Below are 24,560 nucleotides of genomic sequence, written 5' to 3'. Positions count from 1 at the left end.
TAAAAAAAGGTCTAATTTTTAGACCGTTTTACGATTTATGTAGTCTAAAATGCCTGATACTGTAGTGTGTTGCTTGACAGGCTGCTATTTAGCACCAGAAATATCTGTTTACCTTTAGCTAGATAGGATGGCGTTACCTGTAAAAAATTAGAATGAGTCTGCATTAAAGGGGTTGTCCAGGTTTGGGATAAAAATCTCTATGTGACTGCAGACTTCTGAACCTTCACAGCGTGCGCACTACATGCTATCAGGATTCTCCAGTGCTGGCAGCAAGAGCAAGTGATAGAGTCACATACATTGACTGCAGACTTTCATGCCAAAACAGGACAGCCCTTTTAAAGGGCTCAAAATGGGATCAGTGTTGTGAGGCTCACCTGATGAGGAGGATTTACAAGCCTATAGGTCAAGGAGGAGACAGGGACTCAGTGAGCTGGCAGAGATAGATGAAGGACACGTGGTTGAGCAAGGACTTGGACAAAACACCGTCCCATGAGACGACCGAGTGTTGTCGATTTCAGGGGATTTGCAACAACATGACAGTGAAAGAAACCTCTGCAAATCAAATTAATTGTTCAAGAAAATTCTGCAAAGACGGCAAATGTGGCAATGGTTTGACCATCTCTAATACACATATTTACACATTCCCTACTGATATATATATATATATATATACATCAGAAACAATCAAAGATGGAGGCTGACTCCGCTGTTCTCCCAGTGTCTCTTTCAGAGCAATTATCCAAAACTGAGCTACAGGCTGAATCTGTCTACACAATGATCGGACACACGGAGACGATCCACTGCGTCTGCAGGAACGAATCTCTCCCCATCACTTACATGTTATTCATCAACCAGACGACTGTGGGTAAAAGCACGGTGTCAGAGGAGAGAGAAGCCACCTTCAATGTCACCGTCTACGATGACACCAGACTGGGACCTTATAAATGTAAAGCCAACAACAGCCTGAAATGTTCACCATACAGTATGGGGTTCTCCTTCATACTGCAGGGTAAGTGTAGTATACAGCCCCAAATTAAAGGATATCTTATATAATACTGCCCCTATGTACAAGTATATAACTACTATAATACTGCCCCTATGTACAAGAATATAACTACTATAATACTGCTCCTATGTACAAGAATATAACTACTATAATACTGCTCCTATGTACAAGAATATAACTACTATAATACTGCCCCTATGTACAAGATTATAACTACTATAATACTGTCCCCTATGTACAAGAATATAACTACTATATTACTGCCCCCTATGTACAAGAATATAACTACTATAATACTGCTCCTATGTACAAGAATATAGCTACTATAATACTGCCCCTATGTACAAGAATATAACTACTATAATACTGCTCCTATGTACAAGAATATAACTACTATAATACTGCCCCTATGTACAAGAATATAACTACTATAATACTGCTCCTATGTACAAGAATATAACTACTATAATACTGCCCCTATGTACTAGAATATAACTACTATAATACTGCTCCTATGTACAAGAATATAACTGCTATAATACTACTCCTATGTACAAGAATATAACTACTATAATACTGCTCCTAGGTACAAGAATATAACTACTATAATACTGCTCCTATGTACAAGAATATAACTACTATAATACTGCCTCTATGTAAAAGAATATAACTACTATAATACTGCCCCTATGTACAAGAATATAACTACTATAATACTGCTCCTATGTACAAGAATATAACTACTATAATACTGCCCCTATGTACTAGAATATAACTACTATAATACTGCCCCTATGTACAAGAATATAACTACTATAATACTGCCCCTATGTACTAGAATATAACTACTATAATACTGCCCCCTATGTACAAGAATATAACTACTATAATACTGCCCCTATGTACAAGAATATAACTACTATAATACTGCCCCTATGTACAAGAATATAACTACTATAATACTACTCCTATGTACAAGAATATAACTACTATAATACTGCCCCTATGTACAAGAATATAACTACTATAATACTGCTCCTATGTACAAGAATATAACTACTATAATACTGCCCCTATGTACTAGAATATAACTACTATAATACTGCCCCTATGTACAAGAATATAACTACTATAATACTGCCCCTATGTACTAGAATATAACTACTATAATACTGCCCCCTATGTACAAGAATATAACTACTATAATACTGCCCCTATGTACTAGAATATAACTACTATAATACTGCCCCTATGTACTAGAATATAACTACTATAATACTGCTCCTATGTACAAGAATATAACTACTATAATACTGCTCCTATGTACAAGAATATAACTACTATAATACTGCCCCTATGTACAAGAATATAACTACTATAATACTGCCCCTATGTACAAGAATATAACTACTATAATACTGCTCCTATGTACAAGAATATAACTACTATAATACTGCCCCTATGTACAAGAATATAACTACTATAATACTGCCCCTATGTACTAGAATATAACTACTATAATACTGCCCCTATGTACTAGAATATAACTACTATAATACTGCTCCTATGTACAAGAATATAACTACTATAATACTGCTCCTATGTACAAGAATATAACTACTATAATACTGCCCCTATGTACAAGAATATAACTACTATAATACTGCCCCTATGTACAAGAATATAACTACTATAATACTGCTCCTATGTACAAGAATATAACTACCATAATACTGCCCCTATGTACAAGAATATAACTACTATAATACTGCTCCTATGTACAAGAATATAACTACTATAATACTGCACCTATGTACAAGAATATAACTACTATAATACTGCTCCTATGTACAAGAATATAACTACTATAATACTGCCCCTATGTACAAGAATATAACTACTATAATACTGCCCCTATGTACAAGAATATAACTACTATAATACTGCCCCTATGTACAAGAATATAACTACTATAATACTGCTCCTATGTACAAGAATAAAACTACTATAATACTGCTCCTATGTACAAGAATATAACTACTATAATACTCCTCCTATGTACAAGAATATAACTACTATAATACTGATCCTTATGTACAAGAATATAACTACTATAATACGGCTCCTATGTACAAGAATATAACTACTATAATACTGCCCCTATGTACAAGAATATAACTACTATAATACTGCACCTATGTACAAGAATATAACTACTATAATACTGCTCCTATGTTCAAGAATATAACTACTATAATACTGCCCCTATGTACAAGAATATAACTACTGTAATACTGCCCCTATGTACAAGAATATAACTACTATAATACTGCCCCATGTACAAAAATATAACTACTATAATACTGCCCCCTATGTACAAGAATATAACTACTAAAATACTGCCCCTCTGTACAAGAATATAACTACTGTAATACTGCCCCTATGTACAAGAATATAACTACTATAATACTGCCCCTATGTACAAGAATATAACTACTATAATACTGCCCCTATGTACAAGAATATAACAACTATAATACTGCTCCTATGTACAAGAATATAACTACTATAATACTGCCCCTATGTACAAGAATATAACTACTATAATACTGCCCCATGTACAAAAATATAACTACTATAATACTGCCCCTATGTACAAGAATATAACTACTATAATACTGCCCCTATGTACAAGAATATAACTACTGTAATACTGCCCCTATGTACGAGAATATAACTACTATTATACTGCCCCTATGTACAAGAATATAACTACTATAATACTGCCCCTATGTACAAGAATATAACAACTATAATACTGCTCCTATGTACAAGAATATAACTACTATAATACTGCCCATGTACAAAAATATAACTACTATAATACTGCCCCTATGTACAAGAATATAACTACTATAATACTGCCCCTATGTACAAGAATATAACTACTATAATACTGCTCCTATGTACAAGAATATAACTACTATAATACTGCCCCATGTACAAAAATATAACTACTATAATACTGCCCCTATGTACAAGAATATAACTACTATAATACTGCCCCTATGTACAAAAATATAACTACTATAATACTGCCCCTATGTACAAGAATATAACTACTATAATACTGCCCCTATGTACAAGAATATAACTACTATAATACTGCCCCTATGTACAAGAATATAACTACTATAATACTGCCCCTATGTACAAGAATATAACTACTATAATGCTGCTCCTATGTACAAGAATATAACTACTATAATACTGCCTCTATATACAAGAATATAACTACTATAATACTGCTCCCTATATACAAGAATATAACTACTATAATACCGCCCCTATGTACAAGAATATAACTACTATAATACTGCCCCTATGTACAAGAATATAACTACTATAATACCGCCCCTATGTACAAGAATATAACTACTATAATACTGCCCCTATGTACAAGAATATAACTACTATAATAGTGCCCCTATGTACAAAAATATAACTACTATAATACTGCCCCTATGTACAAGAATATAACTACTATAATACCGCCCCTATGTACAAGAATATAACTACTATAATACTGCCCCTATGTACAAGAATATAACTACTATAATACTGCCCCTATGTACAAGAATATAACTACTATAATACTGCCCCTATGTACAAGAATATAACTACTATAATACTGCCCCTATGTACAAGAATATAACTACTATAATACTGAACCTATGTACAAGAATATAACTACTATAATACTGCTCCTATGTACAGGAATATAACTACTATAATACTGCTCCTATGTACAAGAATATAACTACTATAATACTGCTCCTATGTACAAGAATATAAATACTATAATACTGCTCCTATATACAAGAATATAACTACTATAATACTGCTCCCTATGTACAAGAATATAACTACTATAATACTGCCCCTATGTACAAGAATATAACTACTATAATACTGAACCTATGTACAAGAATATAACTACTATAATACTGCTCCTATGTACAGGAATATAACTACTATAATACTGCTCCTATGTACAAGAATATAACTACTATAATACTGCTCCTATGTACAAGAATATAAATACTATAATACTGCTCCCTATGTACAAGAATATAACTACTATAATACTGCTCCTATGTAGAAGAATATAACTACTATAATACTGCCCCTATGTACAAGTATATAACTTCTATAATACTGCCCCATAAGTGATATAATACCGTCTGCTAGGCCTGGTCTCGTTATCTAGTTGTATTATCCGCACCTTGTGTGTCTCAGATAGATTATTACAGGTCGATCTCCTTCCTGGTTCCCTGTACACGATGATCGGACACTCGGAGACGATCCTCTGCACCTGCAGGAATGGATCTCCCCCCATTTCTTACACCTTAACACTTAATGAGGTGACCATCGATCAGAGGACGGTGTCAGAGGAGACAGAAGCCGCCTTCAATGTCACCATCTTTGATGAGACGAGACTGGGACCCTATAAATGTAAAGCCAACAACAGCCTGAAGTATCGGCCATACAGTGACGAGTTCTCCTTTATACTGCAAGGTAGGAAATCGCCTCATTTTTAAATGTGCCGCCCTTAAAGAGGATTTGCCACAATTTAATTAATTTACATGGTGTTAATGCCGCTGTTCTCCTGAGCCCGGCGCTGTTTTTCTTTTGTTTCTGCTCCTCTGCGTTCATGAGATACGGCCTCCTCTTCCCCGTATATTAATCAGGTCTTCATACCAATGTGGGCGTGGTCCTCAGCTCTCCTCAGTGGGTGTGTTCTTTATGACCACGCCCTGTTGGCAAAAAAAGACTAGATTTCTACATAGGGAAATGGGGACATTATTTCAGGAACAGATTGTGACAGGATAAAAAGGAAAACTGCGTCAGATTCAGGAGAACGGCGGCATTTACTTCAGAAATAAGAAATACATTTTATGAAAAGTTACAAATCCTCTTTAGGGTAGTCAAAATAACAAGTGTAAATTAATTCAACTTTATTTCTTAAGATAAAGTTATTTTTTGTTCTAAAGATGTAACACGTAAAATTATGTTGTCCTGAGTTAATCTCAGAATATCAAAGCTGTAAAGCAATAGTTTTAATCACTGAGCCAGGGTGCTGCCCATGTAGATGGAATCTCCACATGGAGGATGTGGACAACCCAAATCTTCCCATGGAGGATATGGACAACCATAATCTCCTCATGGAGGACGTGGACAACCATAATCTCCACATGGAGGATGTGAACAACCATAATCTGCTCATGGAGGAAGTGGAAAACCCGAATCTTCCCATGGAGGATATGGACAATGTCACGATATGGTATGAAATATCATAAGTTTAGTTTCTCTGGTCAGCCCAGGATGTGGGCTAAGAAACCCCCCTTGTCTTTTACTTCAGAGTTGAGCTTGCCGTGCCAATGTATGTGAGAAGGGAGTTTTATTGAAGAAAGGAATTTACGACCGGCATTTCCTGCCGGGTAAGCTCTTGTCCAGCTATCACTGGAATGGAACCTTCTAGAACACATGGAAGTTCTTTGTTCCATTTTTGTAAGATATTAGGCGAACGATTTAAAATACGAACACCAAAATATATCGTCATAATCACACTCGGAGGATCTACGCATCACTCTAAATACGGGCGTCTAACTCCATCTGGTGAAGAAGTAGGGATTTCTCTGTAAATAGGTATTCCAGACAGGGCATATTTGATCTTATTAGAAAGCCCACGTTACTCCGAGATGAATGCTGGTTATGTTAGGACTATGATAGGTTCAGCAGCGGAATTACAAGTCTTAGGCCGGCCTCACACTGGGCGTAAGACAATACGCCACGTATTATACGTCCGTACTACGGCCGTAATACGGAGAAATGTTCCCAAAATAGTGATCCGTAGGCAGGGTGTGTCAGCGTATTTTGCGCATGGCATCCTCCGTATGTAATCCGTATGGCATCCGTACTGCGATATTTTCGCGCAGGCTTGCAAAACCGACATCTAATGGATTTATGTGCTCAAATGTTCGGGAAAACATATATACAGTATATATATATATATATATATATATATATATATATATATATATATATATGTCATTGAGACACATATATATATATTCTGTATTTAGATTTCATTCAGCGCGATATGTGTTAAAAGCCGGTAATTCAATTACCGGCTTCTCATTTCTCCTGCACAAACCTGACAGGATATGAGACATGATTACATACAGTAAACCATCTCATATCCCCTTTTTTTTTGCATATTCCACACTACTAATGTTAGTAGTGTGTATGTGCAAAATTTCAGCGCTGTAGCTGCTGAAATAAAGGGTTAAATTGCGGAAAAAATTGGCGTGGGCTCCCGCGCAATTTTCTCCGCCAGAATGGTAAAGCCAGTGACTGAGGGCAGATATTAATAGCCAGGAGAGGGTCCATGGTTATTGGCCCCCCCGTGGCTACAAACATCTGCCCCCAGCCACCCCAGAAAAGGCACATCTGGAAGATGCGCCTATTCTGGCACTTGGCCACTCTCTTCCCACTCCCTGTAGCGGTGGGATATGGGGTAATGAAGGGTTAATGCCACCTTGCTATTGGAAGGTGACATTAAGCCAGATTAATAATGGAGAGGCGTCAATTATGACACCTATCCATTATTAATCCAATTGTTGGAAAGGGTTAAAAAACACACACACACATGATTTAAAAGTATTTTAATGAAATAAACACAGCGGTTGTTGTAATAATTTATTGTTCTCTCAATCCATCAGGAACACCCTCGCTTGGAAAAATAATAAATGCACAAGATACATACCTTCTGGTGAACCGTCTCGTCCCACGAAGTAATCCATCTGAAGGGGTTAACTAATATTACAGGCAGGAGCCCTGCTAAATGCAGCTGTGCTCCGTGCCTGTAATCCCCGGCGAATGAATGAAATGTAGGTCATTGACCTACATTTCCTTCAGTCGCGGTGAGGCGCCCTCTGGTGGATGTTCTCATGAACTGCAGCCTGGGAACTTTTTCCCACGCTCCAGGTCATATGAGGACATCCAGCAGAGGGCGCATCACCGCGACTGAAGGAAATGTAGGTCAATGCATTTAGCAGGGCTCCTGCCTGTAATATTAGTTAACCCCTTCAGATGGATTACTTCGTGGGACGAGACGGTTCACCAGAAGGTATGTATCTTGTGCGTTTATTATTTTTCCAAGCGAGGGTGTTCCTGATGGATTGAGAGAATAATAAATTATTACAACAACCGCTGTGTTTATTTCATTAAAATACTTTTAAATCATGTGTGTGTGTTTTTTTAACCCTTTCAAACAATTGGATTAATAATGGATAGGTGTCATAATTGACGCCTCTCCATTATTAATCTGGCTTAATGTCACCTTCCAATAGCAAGGTGGCATTAACCCTTCATTACCCCATATCCCACCGCTACAGGGAGTGGGAAGAGAGTGGCCAAGTGCCAGAATAGGCGCATCTTCCAGATGTGCCTTTTCTGGGGTGGCTGGGGGCAGATGTTTGTAGCCACGGGGGGGCCAATAACCATGGACCCTCTCCTGGCTATTAATATCTGCCCTCAGTCACTGGCTTTACCGCTCTGGCGGAGAAAATTGCGCGGGAGCCCACGCCAATCTTTTCCGCGATTTAACCCTTTATTTTAGCAGCTACAGCGCCCAAATTTTGCACATACACACTACTAACATTAGTAGTGTGGAATATGCAAAAAAAAAGGAGATATGAGATGGTTTACTGTATGTAAACCATGTCTCATATCCTGTCGGGTTTGTGCAGGAGAAATGAAAAGCCGGCAATTGAATTACCGACTTTTCACTAACACCGCTGCGTATTTCTCGCAAGTCACACTGCTGGTCAGTGTGGAATCCGTATTTTTCTCGCCCCCATAGACTTTCATTGGCGATTTTTTTGCGCAATACGGTGACAAACGCAGCATGCTGCGATTTTGTACGGCCGTAGAAAGCCGTATAATACTGAACCGTAATATACGGCTAATAGGAGCAGCCCCATTGAGAATAATTGTGCAGTTTATTTTGCGAGTTTTACGGACGTAGTTTATGCGCTCATACGTCCGTAAAACTCGCTAGTGTGAGGCCGGCCTTAGAAAGATTTAGCTTATACTTAGTCAGAATGCAGAGAGAGGAGGGACTGGGATAGCCAGCCTTTTTGGTGATGTCACCAGGTTAAGCTATAACTGTTTTGGCCGGACTCCAGCAGTCAGTCTGTTGCTGGAAGAACATGTGGGTCTGACCTGAAGAGCTGTACCTCATGCATTGGGATTTCTGGGAGCCCCTCCCCCTAGCATGGTGTTTGCCTGAACTGATATGAACTAAGAACATGTGAGTTATCTTTTCTTCCTTTAATCCTTTTATTTTCATAATTACCTTGTACATATTTGCAATTGTCTCATTTGTAACATCTTTGTAAAATATTTTTATAAAAAGCACTGCCTACATTCTGTGGGGTATATTATTTCATGCCAGTCCTTTCTCCCTGCTCTAAAAACGTACCCTAAGTCTCTTGAAGGGGAATTACGCTACTGTTTTGGGGTTAGCTCCGGACCCGTTTGATCGGAGCTGGTGGCAGCTTACCGTGTGCAGACTTTTGGGGTGTTGTTTCAGCGACTGCAGCTTGATAATTATTGTTCCTGCCTGAGTGGGAGTAGTTATCGCATCGCTGCAGCGCGCCCAATAGCCAGTACATAGCAGGCAGCCTTTCTGGCGACTAATTACCCTAGGTGCAGTACCTAATCTGACCTGAGAGTAAGGGGGGCGCCAGAGAGCTGCAAGTGTTGAGTGAAACTGTAAGCGGGATACACAAATCCCTGCAGTTCATGGTATATTGAAGAGCAGTGGGATACCTAAAATAAGCCCCTGCTGTAAACTAAGAGGTCAATAGCATTGTGTGTGTTCTTTTCATCACATTGTGGCAGTGGAGGAAAACTAGGATAAGCCCCCCTGCACATGTGATAGCCGTCTGCTGGTCTAAAGTCACCCCAATCCGTGACAGACAACCATAATCTCCCTATGGAGGATGTGAACAACCATAATCTCCTCATGGAGGAAGTGGAAAACCATAATCTTCCCATGGAGGATGTGGACAACCATAATCCTCCCATGGAGGATATGGACAACCATAATCTCCCTATGGAGGGTATGGACGATACGGACAACCATAATCTCCTAATGGAGACTGTGGACAACCATTATCTCCCCATGGAGGATATGGACAACCATAAGCTCCCTATGGAGGATATGGACAACCATAAACTCCCCATAGAGGATGTAGACAACCATAATCTCTCCATGGAGGCTGTGGACAACCACAATCTCACCACAGAGGATGTGGACAACCATAATCTCCCCATGGAAGATGTGGACAATCATATTCTTCCCATGCTGGATATGGACAATCATAATGTCCCATGGAGGATGTGGACAACTATAATCTCACTACAAAAGTTATGGACAACCATAATCTGCCCATGGAAGATGTGGACAACCATAATCTTCGCATGTTGGATGTGGACAACCATAATCTGCCCATGGAGGATGTGAACAACCACAATCTCACCACAGAGGATGTGGACAACCATAAACTCTCCATAGAGGTTGTGAACAACCATAAACTCCCCATAGAGGATGTAGACAACCATAATCTCCTCCTGGAGGATGTTGACAACCATTAATTCCCCATAAACGGTGTGGACAACCATAATCTCCTCATGGAGGATGGAGACAAGCACAATCTCCTCATTGAGGCTGTGGAAAACTATAAACTCCTCATGGAGCATGTGGGCAACCAATAATCTCCTCATGGAGGATGTGGATGACCATAATGTGCAGCACTCAGGTCAAAGTTGACCCTCAGGGGTGGGTATGGTGAGCGACCCCAAGAAGAATCATTTCTGAATATTTTCCATCTTAAGTAGCCCTCATGATCTGTACTAGCCCATTGAAAAATAAAGTGAAATCTGTTCTGGTGCAAACAAAAAGAATGAAAATAATGAGATTACATTAATCTGCACACCTTTACATTAATACTTTGTTGCAGTCCCCTGTGAGTTTCTGGCAGCAGCCAGTCTATTTGTGTCGGGGTCTATCAGTGTGGCACATCTAGAATTGGTGATCTTTGCCACATCCTCCTTGCAGCAGCGCCACATCTGTCAGATTGTGGAGGCATCTCCTGAGTGCAGTGCTCTCTTCGGGTACCGTAGATTGCCTCTTGGGTTCAGGTCTGGGCCATTCCACAACTTCCATCCTCTTCTGGAGAATCTTTTCTTTTGGTGATTTGGAGGTCACTTAGGGTCGTTGTTGCGCTAAAAGGTTAAATTCCTCTTCATCTTCAGGCGAAGGTCTTAATATAAAATTGTCTGTTATGTTCATAATTCCAACCCCCTTGCTTAAAGCCCCTGTTCCATCTGCCAAAAAACAGCCCCACAGCACAATGCTGTCCCCACCATTCCTTACTGTGAGGCTGGTGATCTTCTGGTGATGCGCAGTGTCAGATTTCCACATTTTGGAATTATGGCCACAAAGTTCCCCCTCACTCTCATCAGACCAAACACGTTTCCCCGCTTCTGGCCAACGTGATGGAGGTTTTAGAAAATCACCAGGCCGGGTGTCACAGGGTTCATGCAACAGTGTGGAGCCAGAAGGCCGCAGCGTCTGTTTGCGCCTACTCCACCGCTGAGAAGCACTTCTCCTTCGTTTTAATGGTGCTTATTCCTTCTGGCATAACAGGGGTTAATCGGCCATGTTGGAAATCCCTGTGCTCAGCTGTGCTTGCTTAGCCACTCCTTTCTCTTTTATAATCTGGGCTCTGTTACTAATTCTTGTCAGAGCTAGCATTTGCTGCATGGTTAACGGAGGGAGAGGAGTTCATATGAGGAGAGTTAGAGGAGTTATCTGTGACTGTTGCTTGGTTTGTATATGTGGTAATTCCCTATCCTTCTCTATTTTGGTTTATTCCCCTACCTCCATGCCCCAGGGCATTCTTCTGTTATATGTGACTAAATATCTTGTATGCCTGGAGTTTTCTGTTAACCCTTGTTTGTGTTGCCTTGTCGGGTTGGTGTACTACGGTGCACAGTAACGCCCCCTCTTCCCTGGGAGGGGGAAGAGAACAGACGAAGGGCTGACTCAGGACATAAGGCAAGGGTGGAGGCCCCACAATCTTCACCTTCAGAAGTATTCCAGGGAATAGGGCAAGCTAGGGCGCCCCCTAGTGTTAGGGACAGGGAAGAATTCCCTGGTCACCCGAGAGCTGTGTCATGACACTTGGAGGTTTTTATCAGTATGAAAAAGCTTCTGTGTTGCCCCTGACCTCTTAGGCCAGAAATATGAAGAATCCAGGAGATTGTGGTCACATGCAGGACACATCTAGGACTGGCGAGAAATTCCTGCAGCTCCTTTAATGTTGCTGTCAGGCCTCTTGGCAGCCCTTACTTCTCTTTTCATTAATTTTTGATGAATGTCCAATTCTCGGTAATGTCACTGTGGTGTCAGATTTCAGCCCCTTGTTGACGTCTTCAAAGTGTTCATGGTAGATCTAATACCTGAAAATGTATTTGTCCCTTCTCCTGACTGGCAACTTTCCACAATGAGATCCTTTGCTGTGTTGTCAGCTGATTACAGACCAGAAAATGTCAGTAAAACTCCTAGAACAAGGACACTTTCTCTAGGGTTAATCAGTATCGCTGTAAATGACAGCGGCACTGACTACTATGTAACATGAGGGGAAATGTGATTGGCTCATTCTGGACACAACCCCAATAGTAAGAGGGTGTGAACACTTATGCAAGTATCCAGTTTTTCAGTTTATTACGCAATGGATTTGTACTGACATTAAAGGGGGTTAGTTCTTGTTGGTATAATTATTTTACATGAGAAAAACCTGGTACTTCTCTAAGGGCGTGAAGACTTTATATCTACAGAATACTAAATTATCTATTGTATGAAAGTATTTTCATGGATCTTGTTTTTTGATCCTGTATTAATTGTTGAATCCTCATTGAAACTGAACCATTTTCAATGTAAATTTGCTGAATATCAATAATAAAAATGAGACTTTGCTTTTTGCTTGTGAATTGTGCGCTAACAGAAAAGTAGTAAAAAAATTGATGAAAATGTCCTGGATACAAATGATGGTTCCCCTAGAAAAGGTTGACAATAATGTGACCATAGTGACTTGTGAAATGAAGGTGCGTCCTGAGTCACAGATGTCTACAGACTTGTAATCAGTCAGCTGCCTATTTACAGGATGAAAAGTAGTCACTGTGCTGTTTGTTATCATGGTGTACAACACTGAACATGGAGCACAGGAAGCTGAGGAGCGAGTTGTCTCAGCAAAATAGAAAGAAAATCATGAAAAGGAACATGCAGGTCTGAACTGGGAGCACAGCGAATATTTCATTTCTGCCTTTTCAATTTTTGTCCTGTTGTGTTCAACCCTTTGTTGTGCCTTTTCTACTACTGTATCAATGAAACATTTCTTTTCAGATGTGAGTGCCAATTATTGTTTGGATACGATGTAATAGTGGCTAAAGAGCAGAATATGTTTTTGTTTCATCTCTCTATAGCGGAGATATTAGCAGAGCTGACAATGCAATAAACAAAGGAGAGCTGATACAAGGCTTTGTAATGTGACACAGCTAACCTCAGCTGCTCTGGAGGGGCAGACAACCCAGAATGACCACCTGCTTTACTGAAATTTTTTTTTTTTGCCTTTTGTTGACATTTTTGTGAGACTAATAACTTTTTTTTTACTTTTCTCTTTATGGGGTTATTATTTGTGCGATGAGATGATGTTTTTATAACCACTATTTCCGTGTACGTACGACGATTAGATTGCATAACATTTTTTAGAGACATCAGCTGACGAAAAATTAACTATTTTAATGTTCTTTTCCCTTTATGGCGTTTACCGATCAGATTAATTAATTTCATATTTCAATAGATTGGACTCTTAAGTATATGGCGATACCAAACATGTTTATTTTTTTCCCTCTTTTATTTTTAAAGTGGAAAGCGGTTTGAAGAGTTCAATTTTTTACATTTTTTTTAATTATTATTTTTTAGTCCCCTATAGAGACCTGAACCTGCTGCGATCGTCTGATTAAAAGTGATCGGACTACAGCGGATATGTGGAAAAAACATGCGCTATATAGAAAAATGTATATATCGTAGGAAAGGAATCTCAGAGTTTATAAATAAGTATGGGGTCCATAGATGAAAGAAAAAAAAGGGGGTTTTAGAGACTGGTGTGGAATTTTATGGGGGGATAGATGGAGACATAGAAATAAATATGGGGGGTTGGAATAGACAGTTCTTATGATAGGACTGAATCATGATACATAGAACTATTAATGATAATATTAACTAATGATAATATTAACATTGCTAATATAATAAGTATGTGACGTTATACTCGTTTATATTATGCGTATTCTGCATGTTTAAAAAAATAAAAGAGCTCCCAATGGAGGATGTGGACAAATTTAATCTCCCCAGGGAGGATGTGAACAAATGTATATCACCTCAGGGAGGATGTGGACAACTGTAATCTCTCCAGGGAGGATATTGACAACCTTAATCTCCCCAGGGAGGATGTGGACAACAATAATCTCCCCAGGAAGAATGTGGACAACAATAATCTCCCCAGGAAGGATGTGGACAACAACAATCTCCCCAGGAAGGATGTGGACAACAATAAGCTCCCCAGGAAGGATGTGGACAACTGTAATCTCTCCAGGGAGGATATGAACAACCTTAATCTCCCCAGGAAGGATGTGGACAACCGTAATCTCTCCAGGGAGGATACGGACAACCTTAATCTCCCCAGGGAGGATGTGGACAACCATAATCTCCCCAGGAAGGATGTGGACAACAATAATCTCCCCAGGGATGATGTGGACAAATGTAATCTCACCAGGGAGGATGTGGACAAATTTAATCTCCCCAGGGGGGATGTGGACAACCTTACTCCCCCCAGGGAGGATGTGGACAACTGTAATCTCCCCAGGGAGGATGTGGACAACCATAATCTCCCCATGGAGGATGTGGACAACTGTAATCTTCCCAGGGAGGATGTGGACAACCGTAATCTCCCCAGGGAGGATATGGACAACCATAATCTCCCCAGGAAGGATGTGGACAACTGTAATCTCCCCAGGGTGGATGTGGACAACCTTACTCTCCCCAGGGAGGATGTGGACAACTGTAATCTCCCCAGGGTGGATGTGGACAACCGTAATCTCCCCAGGGAGGATGTGGATAACTGTAATCTCCCCAGGGAGGATGTAAACATCTGTAATCTCCCCAGGGAGGATGTGGACTGTTGTGAATTCCGTTCTGGAGCTCCCTCCTGTGGTTGCTAATGGTATTTTTGTGAGTTCTGCCCTTGGGCTCCCTCTGGTGGTTTCGAGTGGAACTGCTGCTACTTTAGGTAGCTGTGGCAGCTGCCTTCACTAATCGCCTTGCCTGGGTTTGTTATTTAAACCTGCTCTGGGCTTTAGTTCATGCCAGCTGTCAATGTTCTTGGTTGGATTTGGTTCTCTTCTTGGATTTCTCATATGGCCTGTCCTTGTCAGCAAAAGATAAGTTTTTGCTAGTTTTTGTTTGTCCATTTGCTTGGACTCTATTGCTTTGCAAATATTTCTCTTTTTGCCCAGCTTGTCACTATGTCATATTCAGGCTAGCTGGAAGCTCTGGGAAAGCAGATTTGCCCCTCCACACCGTGAGTCAGTGTGGAGTTCATTTTTGTAAACTCTGCGTAGATTTTGTAGTTTTTAATACTGACCGCACAGTATCCTTTTCTCTCTGTCTATCAAGTTTAGTATTGGCCTCCTTTGCTGAAATCTGATTTCATTTCTGAGTACGTAATTTCCCTCTTCACTCACATTCAATATTTGTGGGGGGCTGTCTTTCCTTTTGGGGTTTTCTCTGAGGCAAGATAGCTTTCTATTTCCTTCTTTAGGGGTAGTTAGTTCTTAGGCTGTGAAGAGGTGTCTAGGGAGAGTCAGGAACATTCCACGGCTATTACTAGTGTTGTTGTTAGGATTAGGGACTGCGGTCAGTAGAGATACCACCTTCTCAGAGCTCGTCCATGTTGCGTTTTAGCCACCAGGTCATATCAGTGTGGCCTCTTAACCACCAGGTCATAACAGTGGACAACTGTAATCTCTCCAGCGAGGATATTGACAACCTTAATCTCCCCAGGGAGGATGTGGACAACAATAATCTCCCCAGGAATGATGTGGACAAATGTAATCTCCCCAGGGAGGATGTGGACATCTGTAATCTCTCCAGGGAGGATATGGACAACCTTAATCTCCCCAGGGAGGATGTGGACAACAATAATCTCCCCAGAGAGGATGTGGACAAATGTAATCTCACCAGGGAGGATGTGGACAAATGTAATCTCCCCAGGGGGGATGTGGACAACCTTACTCTCCCCAGGGAGGATGTGGACAACTGTAATCTCCCCAGGGAGGATGTGGACAACTGTAATCTTCCCAGGGAGGATGTGGACAACCGTAATCTCCCCAGGGAGGATGTGGACAACTGTAATCTCCCCAGGGAGGATGTGGACAACCATAATCTCCCCAGGAAGGATGTGGACAACTGTAATCTCCCCAGGGTGGATGTGGACAACCGTAATCTCCCCAGGGAGGATGTGGATAACTGTAATCTCCCCAGGGAGGATGTGGACATCTGTAATCTCCCCAGGGACGATGTGGACAACTGTAATCTCTCCAGCGAGGATATTGACAACCTTAATCTCCCCAGGGAGGATGTGGACAACAATAATCTCCCCAGGAATGATGTGGACAAATGTAATCTCCCCAGGGAAATGTGGACATCTGTAATCTCCCCAGGGAGGATGTGGACAACCATAATCTCCCCAGGAAGGATGTGGACAACCTTAATCTCCCCAGGAAAGATGTGGACAACCTTAATCTCCCCAGGGAGGATGTGGACAACCTTAGTCACCTTAGGGGAGATGTGGACAAGGAGAATCTCCCCACTGAGGATGTCTACAACTTTAATCTCCACAAAGTGTATGTGGACAACTACAATCTCCCCACGGAGGATGTGAAGAACTATTATCTCCCCCCCTCCCCCGAGGATGTTCACAACCAAAAACTCTCTACAGAGGATGTGGACAACAATATACCCCCCATTTAGGATGTGGACAACCATAATTTCCCCATGTAGAATGTGGTCAACCACATTCTTCCAATGGAGGATGGAGACAACTTTAATTTCCCCAGAGAGGATGTGGACAACCTTAGTCACCTCAGGGGAGATGTGGACAAGGAGAATCTCCCCACTGAGGATGTCTACAACTTTAATCTCCACAAAGTGTATGTGGACAACTACAATCTCCCCACGGAGGATGTGAAGAACTATTATCTCCCCCCCTCCCCCGAGGATGTTGACAACCAAAAACTCTCTACAGAGGATGTGGACAACAATAAACCCCCCATTTAGGATGTGGACAACCATAATTTTCCCATGGAGAATGTGGGCAACCATAATCTCTCCAGGGAGGATGTGGACAACTGTAATCTCCCCAGAAAGAATGTGGACAACCTTAATCTCCCCAGGGAGGATGTGGACAACTGTAACCTCAGGGAAGATGTGGACAACCCTAACCTCTCCAGGGAGGATGTGGACAACCATAACCTCCTCTGGATGTGAACAACAGTAATCACTCCAGGGAGGATGTGTACATCCGTAATCTTGTAATCTCCACAGGGAGCATGTGGACAACCTTAATCTCCCCAGGAAGGATGTGGACAACCGTAATCTCCCCAAGGAGGATGTGGACAACCTTAATCTCCTCAGGGAGGATGTGGACAACTGTTATCTCCTGAGGGAGGATGTTGACAACTAGAATCTTCCCACAGAGGATGTCTATAACTTTATCTCCCCAAATAGGATGTGGACAACCATAATCTCCACAGGGAAGATGTGAAAAACCATAATCTCCTCACGGAGGAAGTGGACAACCATAAACTCACTACAGAGGACATGGACAACAATAAACTCCCCATTTAGAATGTGGACGATCATAATTTCCCCAGAGAGGATGTGGACAACTGTAACCTCCCCAGGGAGGATGTGGACAAACATAATCTCCCCAGGGAGGATGTGGACAACCTTAGTCACCTCAGGGGAGATGTGGACAAGGAGAATCTCCCCACTGAGGATGTCTACAACTTTAATCTCCACAAAGTGTATGTGGACAACTACAATCTCCCCACGGAGGATGTGAAGAACTATTATCTCCCCCCCTCCCCCGAGGATGTTCACAACCAAAAACTCTCTACAGAGGATGTGGACAACAATATACCCCCCATTTAGGATGTGGACAACCATAATTTCCCCATGTAGAATGTGGTCAACCACATTCTTCCAATGGAGGATGGAGACAACTTTAATTTCCCCAGAGAGGATGTGGACAACTGTAACCTCCCAGTGAGCATGTGGACAACCTTAATTTCCCCCGGGAGGAAGAGAACAACCTTAATTTCTCCAGGGATAATGTGGACAACAAATATCTCGCCAGGAAGGATGTCTACAACATTAATCTCACAAAAGAGGATGTGGACAACCCTAATCTCACCAGAGAGGATATGGACAACCAGAATCTCCAAATGGAGACTGTGGACAACCATAATCTCTCATGAAGAATGTTGTCAACATTAATCTCCCCAGGGAGGATGTGGATAACCAAAATGTTCCCCCAGAGGATAAGGATAACCATAGGCTATTGTCTTTTAAGAGGACATTGACAACTAGATAGTTCTTACTTGAAATGACACACATAATATTTGGGGAAGAAATTCATCACAGCTCACACCAGATGGCCTGGCATGTTGCTGACCTCAATGTTTAAGGACACACCTGTTTATGGCTATGCTGTACATGCACACAGGAGGTTATTGAGGAGAAGATGTAGTCATGTATGTGCTGTAAGTCTCCAGATCTCAGGGACCAGAGACGCCTCTAATGGGACAAGACAGTGCCGAAAGTTTCAGCATTTGAATAAACTTTATTTCCACCTTCTAAGACATTCCCTGAAACTGAGATATTTTGTAGGACAGCTCCCTGGAAGCTCTTCAGTGGCTGAATATTACATATATGGGGGGAGAGTTTCCATTTCTAAACAATACCATAAACATAATCCAAAATTTTGTGACTTTTTATTTTCAGAACAGAGAAACCAACATGGCTACCTAGCTTGGCTGATCCCTATCCTCATCATGACTGGGATCCTGGTGATCATTGTCATTATAAGATTTACCAGAAGTAAGAAAGGTAAGCAAAAAAATCACAATGGGATCATAATACTGCCGCCATATGTCTAAGAATATAACTACTATAATACTGCTCCTATGTACAAGAATATAATTACTATAATACTGTTCCTATGTGAAAGAATATAACTACTATAATACTGCCCCTATGTACAAGAATATAACTACTATAATACTGCTCCTATGTACAAGAATATAACTACTATAATACTGCCCCTATGTACAAGAATATAACTACTATAATACTGCTCCTATGTACAAGAATATAACTACTATAATACTGCCCCTATGTACAAGAATATAACTACTATAATACTGCTCCTATGTACAAGAATATAATTACTATAATACTGCTCCTATGTACAAGTATATAACTACTATAATACTGCCCCCATGTACAAGAATATAACTACTATAATACTGCTCTTATGTACAAGAATATAACTACTATAATACTGCTTCTATGTACAAGAATATAACTACTATAATACTGCCCCTATGTACAGGAATATAACTACTATAATACTGCCCTATGTACAAGAATATAACTACTATAATACTGCCCCTTTGTACAAGAATATAACTACTATAATACTGCTCCTATGTACAAGAATATAACTACTATAATACTGCCCCTATGTACAAGAATATAACTACTATAATACTGCCCCTATGTACAAGAATATAACTACTATAATACTGCCCCTATGTACAAGAATACAACTACTATAATACTGCCCCTATGGACAAGAATATAACTACTATAATACTGCCCCTATGTACAAGAATATAACTACTATAATACTGCCCCTATGTACAAGAATATAACTACTATAATACTGCTCCTATGTACAAGAATATAACTACTATAATACTGCCCCCTATGTACAAGAATATAACTACTATAATACTGCCCCTATGTACAAGAATATAACTACTATAATACTGCTCCTATGTACAAGAATACAACTACTATAATACTGCCCCTATGGACAAGAATATAACTACTATAATACTGCCCCTATGTACAAGAATATAACTACTATAATACTGCCCCTATGTACAAGAATATAACTACTATAATACTGCTCCTATGTACAAGAATATAACTACTATAATACTGCCCCTATGTACAAGAATATAACTACTATAATACTGCCCCTATGTACAAGAATATAACTACTATAATACTGCCCCTATGTACAAGAATATAACTACTATAATACTGCCCCTATGTACAAGAATATAACTACTATAATACTGCCCTATGTACAAGAATATAACTACTATAATACTGCCCCTTTGTACAAGAATATAACTACTATAATACTGCTCCTATGTACAAGAATATAACTACTATAATACTGCCCCTATGTACAAGAATATAACTACTATAATACTGCCCCTATGTACAAGAATATAACTACTATAATACTGCCCCTATGTACAAGAATATAACTACTATAATACTGCCCCTATATGGTAGCTGGATGTTATATTGTTACTATTTTCAGGCAGGGCGGACGGTCTGGAGGATCAGTATTGTGCAGTGGAGCCAATGCGTGGTATTGCAGGTGAGGTGCAGACGCGGTGATGTGAGCAGTGTTGTGCAGACACTGTACCAACAGGGGGTGCTCTTGGCCCCTTATTCCACCTGTGATGGGAGTCTTTCTGCATTTGTCTATTTCCAGAGGATCAGGACGTGACGTATTGTGATGTGGTGATAGCGAAAGGAACTGCATGTAAGTGCTCACCTCCAGCGCAATTCAACCGTTCTCTGTTATCGGCCTCTGTACTTTTAGGCTACTGGCTGCTCATAGATAATGTGTCAGTGCTCGTCCTCCTGAACAGTCTATGCGGAAAGAACAGCCATAGGAAGCTGAGTAAAATGACACCTTCACATGTGCGATACGATGTCTCATTCCAGAGAAATCCTTGTTTTTCCTATTATGTAAATAAACTGTTGAGATCTATGGGTGGGGCTAGAACTGAACAGGCGGACTCTTGGGGAGATCTACGTCTGTCCCATAGATCTAAACAGCTCATTTACATATTAAGAAAAACAAGGATTTCTCTAGAATAAGACATCGTATCGCACATATCAAGGTGTCATTTTACTCAGCGCCCTGTGATCTATGTACCCGTATAGACTTCTCAGGAGGACGAGCACATCCCCTTTAAATATCGATGGTGTGCAGTAAGTAATCCTTTCTAAACTAATTTTTCCAATTCCAGATATAATAAAGAAAGAAGAGTCGGTGGAGTACATGCAAGTTTCCAAAAAATCATTCTGAGGTACAATATTTTTACTTTGCTTTTCATGCTTCAACTATGTGTGATATTCACACTGACACACAGTAACAGAAAATAGGCTTCTGCAGGTTTAGTATCTACCACAGAGTCAACCAGCCTGAATATAATTGGTACAAATGTCAGCTGTAAAGGGAGCTCCCCCTAGTGGTGACTGCAGACAGGATCTTATCATATATGTATGTATACAGGGAGCTCCCCCTAGTGGTGACTACAGACAGGATCTTATCATGTATCTCTGTATACAGGGAGCTCCCCCTAGTGGTGACTGCAGACAGGATCTTATCATGTATCTCTGTATACAGGGAGCTCCCCCTAGTGGTGACTGCAGACAGGATCTTATCATGTATCTCTGTATACAGGGAGCTCCCCCTAGTGGTGGCTGCAGACAGGATCTTATCATGTATCTCTGTATACAGGGAGCTCCCCCTAGTGGTGGCTGCAGACAGGATCTTATCATTTGTCTCTGTATACAGGGAGCTCCCCCTAGTGGTGGCTGCAGACAGGATCTTATCATGTATCTCTGTATACAGGGAGCTCCCCCTAGTGGTGGCTGCAGACAGGATCTTATCATGTATCTCTGTATACAGGGAGCTCCCCCTAGTGGTGACTACAGACAGGATCTTATCATGTATCTCTGTATACAGGGAGCTCCCCCTAGTGGTGACTACAGACAGGATCTTATCATGTATCTCTGTATACAGGGAGCTCCCCCTAGTGGTGACTGCAGACAGGATCTTATCATGTATCTCTGTATACAGGGAGCTCCCCCTAGTGGTGACTGCAGACAGGATCTTATCATGTATCTCTGTATACAGGGAGCTCCCCCTAGTGGTGACTGCAGACAGGATCTTATCATGTATCTCTGTATACAGGGAGCTCCCCCTAGTGGTGGCTGCAGACAGGATCTTATCATGTATCTCTGTATACAGGGAGCTCCCCCTAGTGGTGGCTGCAGACAGGATCTTAATATGTATCTCTGTATACAGGGAGCTCCCCCTAGTGGTGGCTGCAGACAGGATCTTATCATGTATCTCTGTATACAGGGAGCTCCCCCTAGTGGTGGCTGCAGACAGGATCTTATCATTTGTCTCTGTATACAGGGAGCTCCCCCTAGTGGTGACTGCAGACAGGATCTTATCATTTGTCTCTGTATACAGGGAGCTCCCCCTAGTGGTGGCTGCAGACAGGATCTTATCATGTATCTCTGTATACAGGGAGCTCCCCCTAGTGGTGGCTGCAGACAGGATCTTATCATGTATCTCTGTATACAGGGAGCTCCCCCTAGTGGTGGCTGCAGACAGGATCTTATCATGTATCTCTGTATACAGGGAGCTCCCCCTAGTGGTGGCTGCAGACAGGATCTTATCATTTGTCTCTGTATACAGGGAGCTCCCCCTAGTGGTGGCTGCAGACAGGATCTTATCATGTGTCTCTGTATACAGGGAGCTCCCCCTAGTGGTGGCTGCAGACAGGATCTTATCATGTATCTCTGTATACAGGGAGCTCCCCCTAGTGGTGTCTGCAGACAGGATCTTATCATGTGTCTCTGTATACAGGGAGCTCCCCCTAGTGGTGGCTGCAGACAGGATCTTATCATGTATCTCTGTATACAGGGAGCTCCCCCTAGTGGTGTCTGCAGACAGGATCTTATCATGTGTCTCTGTATACAGGGAGCTCCCCCTAGTGGTGGCTGCAGACAGGATCTTATCATGTATCTCTGTATACAGGGAGCTCCCCCTAGTGGTGTCTGCAGACAGGATCTTATCATGTGTCTCTGTATACAGGGAGCTCCCCCTAGTGGTGGCTGCAGACAGGATCTTATCATGTATCTCTGTATACAGGGAGCTCCCCCTAGTGGTGGCTGCAGACAGGATCTTATCATTTGTCTCTGTATACAGGGAGCTCCCCCTAGTGGTGGCTGCAGACAGGATCTTATCATTTGTCTCTGTATACAGGGAGCTCCCCCTAGTGGTGGCTGCAGACAGGATCTTATCATGTATCTCTGTATACAGGGAGCTCCCCCTAGTGGTGGCTGCAGACAGGATCTTATCATGTATCTCTGTATACAGGGAGCTCCCCCTAGTGGTGGCTGCAGACAGGATCTTATCATGTATCTCTGTATACAGGGAGCTCCCCCTAGTGGTGGCTGCAGACAGGATCTTATCATTTGTCTCTGTATACAGGGAGCTCCCCCTAGTGGTGGCTGCAGACAGGATCTTATCATGTGTCTCTGTATACAGGGAGCTCCCCCTAGTGGTGGCTGCAGACAGGATCTTATCATGTATCTCTGTATACAGGGAGCTCCCCCTAGTGGTGTCTGCAGACAGGATCTTATCATGTGTCTCTGTATACAGGGAGCTCCCCCTAGTGGTGTCTGCAGACAGGATCTTATCATGTGTCTCTGTATACAGGGAGCTCCCCCTAGTGGTGTCTGCAGACAGGATGTTATCATGTGTCTCTGTATACAGGGAGCTCCCCCTAGTGGTGACTGCAGACAGGATCTTATCATGTATCTCTGTATACAGGGAGCTCCCCCTAGTGGTGGCTGCAGACAGGATCTTATCATTTGTCTCTGTATACAGGGAGCTCCCCCTAGTGGTGGCTGCAGACAGGATCTTATCATGTATCTCTGTATACAGGGAGCTCCCCCTAGTGGTGGCTGCAGACAGGATCTTATCATGTATCTCTGTATACAGGGAGCTCCCCCTAGTGGTGTCTGCAGACAGGATCTTATCATGTGTCTCTGTATACAGGGAGCTCCCCCTAGTGGTGGCTGCAGACAGGATCTTATCATGTATCTCTGTATACAGGGAGCTCCCCCTAGTGGTGGCTGCAGACAGGATCTTATCATTTGTCTCTGTATACAGGGAGCTCCCCC

General features: G+C 41.5%; 1 protein-coding gene across 1 annotated transcript in view; it reads left to right on the top strand.

Annotated features, from left to right (window-relative positions):
• MILR1 (mast cell immunoglobulin like receptor 1) overlaps window positions 1-24,560 on the top strand; it is a 43,585-nt gene that overhangs the window by 14,059 nt on the left and 4,966 nt on the right. The window contains exons 2-7 of the mRNA XM_077257843.1: window positions 719-1,009; window positions 5,306-5,584; window positions 19,266-19,370; window positions 20,884-20,943; window positions 21,061-21,111; window positions 21,605-21,664. Of these exons, the coding sequence (XP_077113958.1) occupies window positions 719-1,009; window positions 5,306-5,584; window positions 19,266-19,370; window positions 20,884-20,943; window positions 21,061-21,111; window positions 21,605-21,663 (845 nt within the window). The 3' untranslated portion in view covers window position 21,664. The remainder of the gene's footprint in view (window positions 1-718; window positions 1,010-5,305; window positions 5,585-19,265; window positions 19,371-20,883; window positions 20,944-21,060; window positions 21,112-21,604; window positions 21,665-24,560) is intronic.

This window comes from Ranitomeya variabilis, chromosome 4 (assembly GCF_051348905.1).
Source record: "Ranitomeya variabilis isolate aRanVar5 chromosome 4, aRanVar5.hap1, whole genome shotgun sequence".
Taxonomy (NCBI): Eukaryota; Metazoa; Chordata; class Amphibia; order Anura; family Dendrobatidae; genus Ranitomeya; species Ranitomeya variabilis.
Note: the sequence above shows the minus strand (reverse complement) of the source record. Positions and strands in the feature narration are given on the sequence as shown.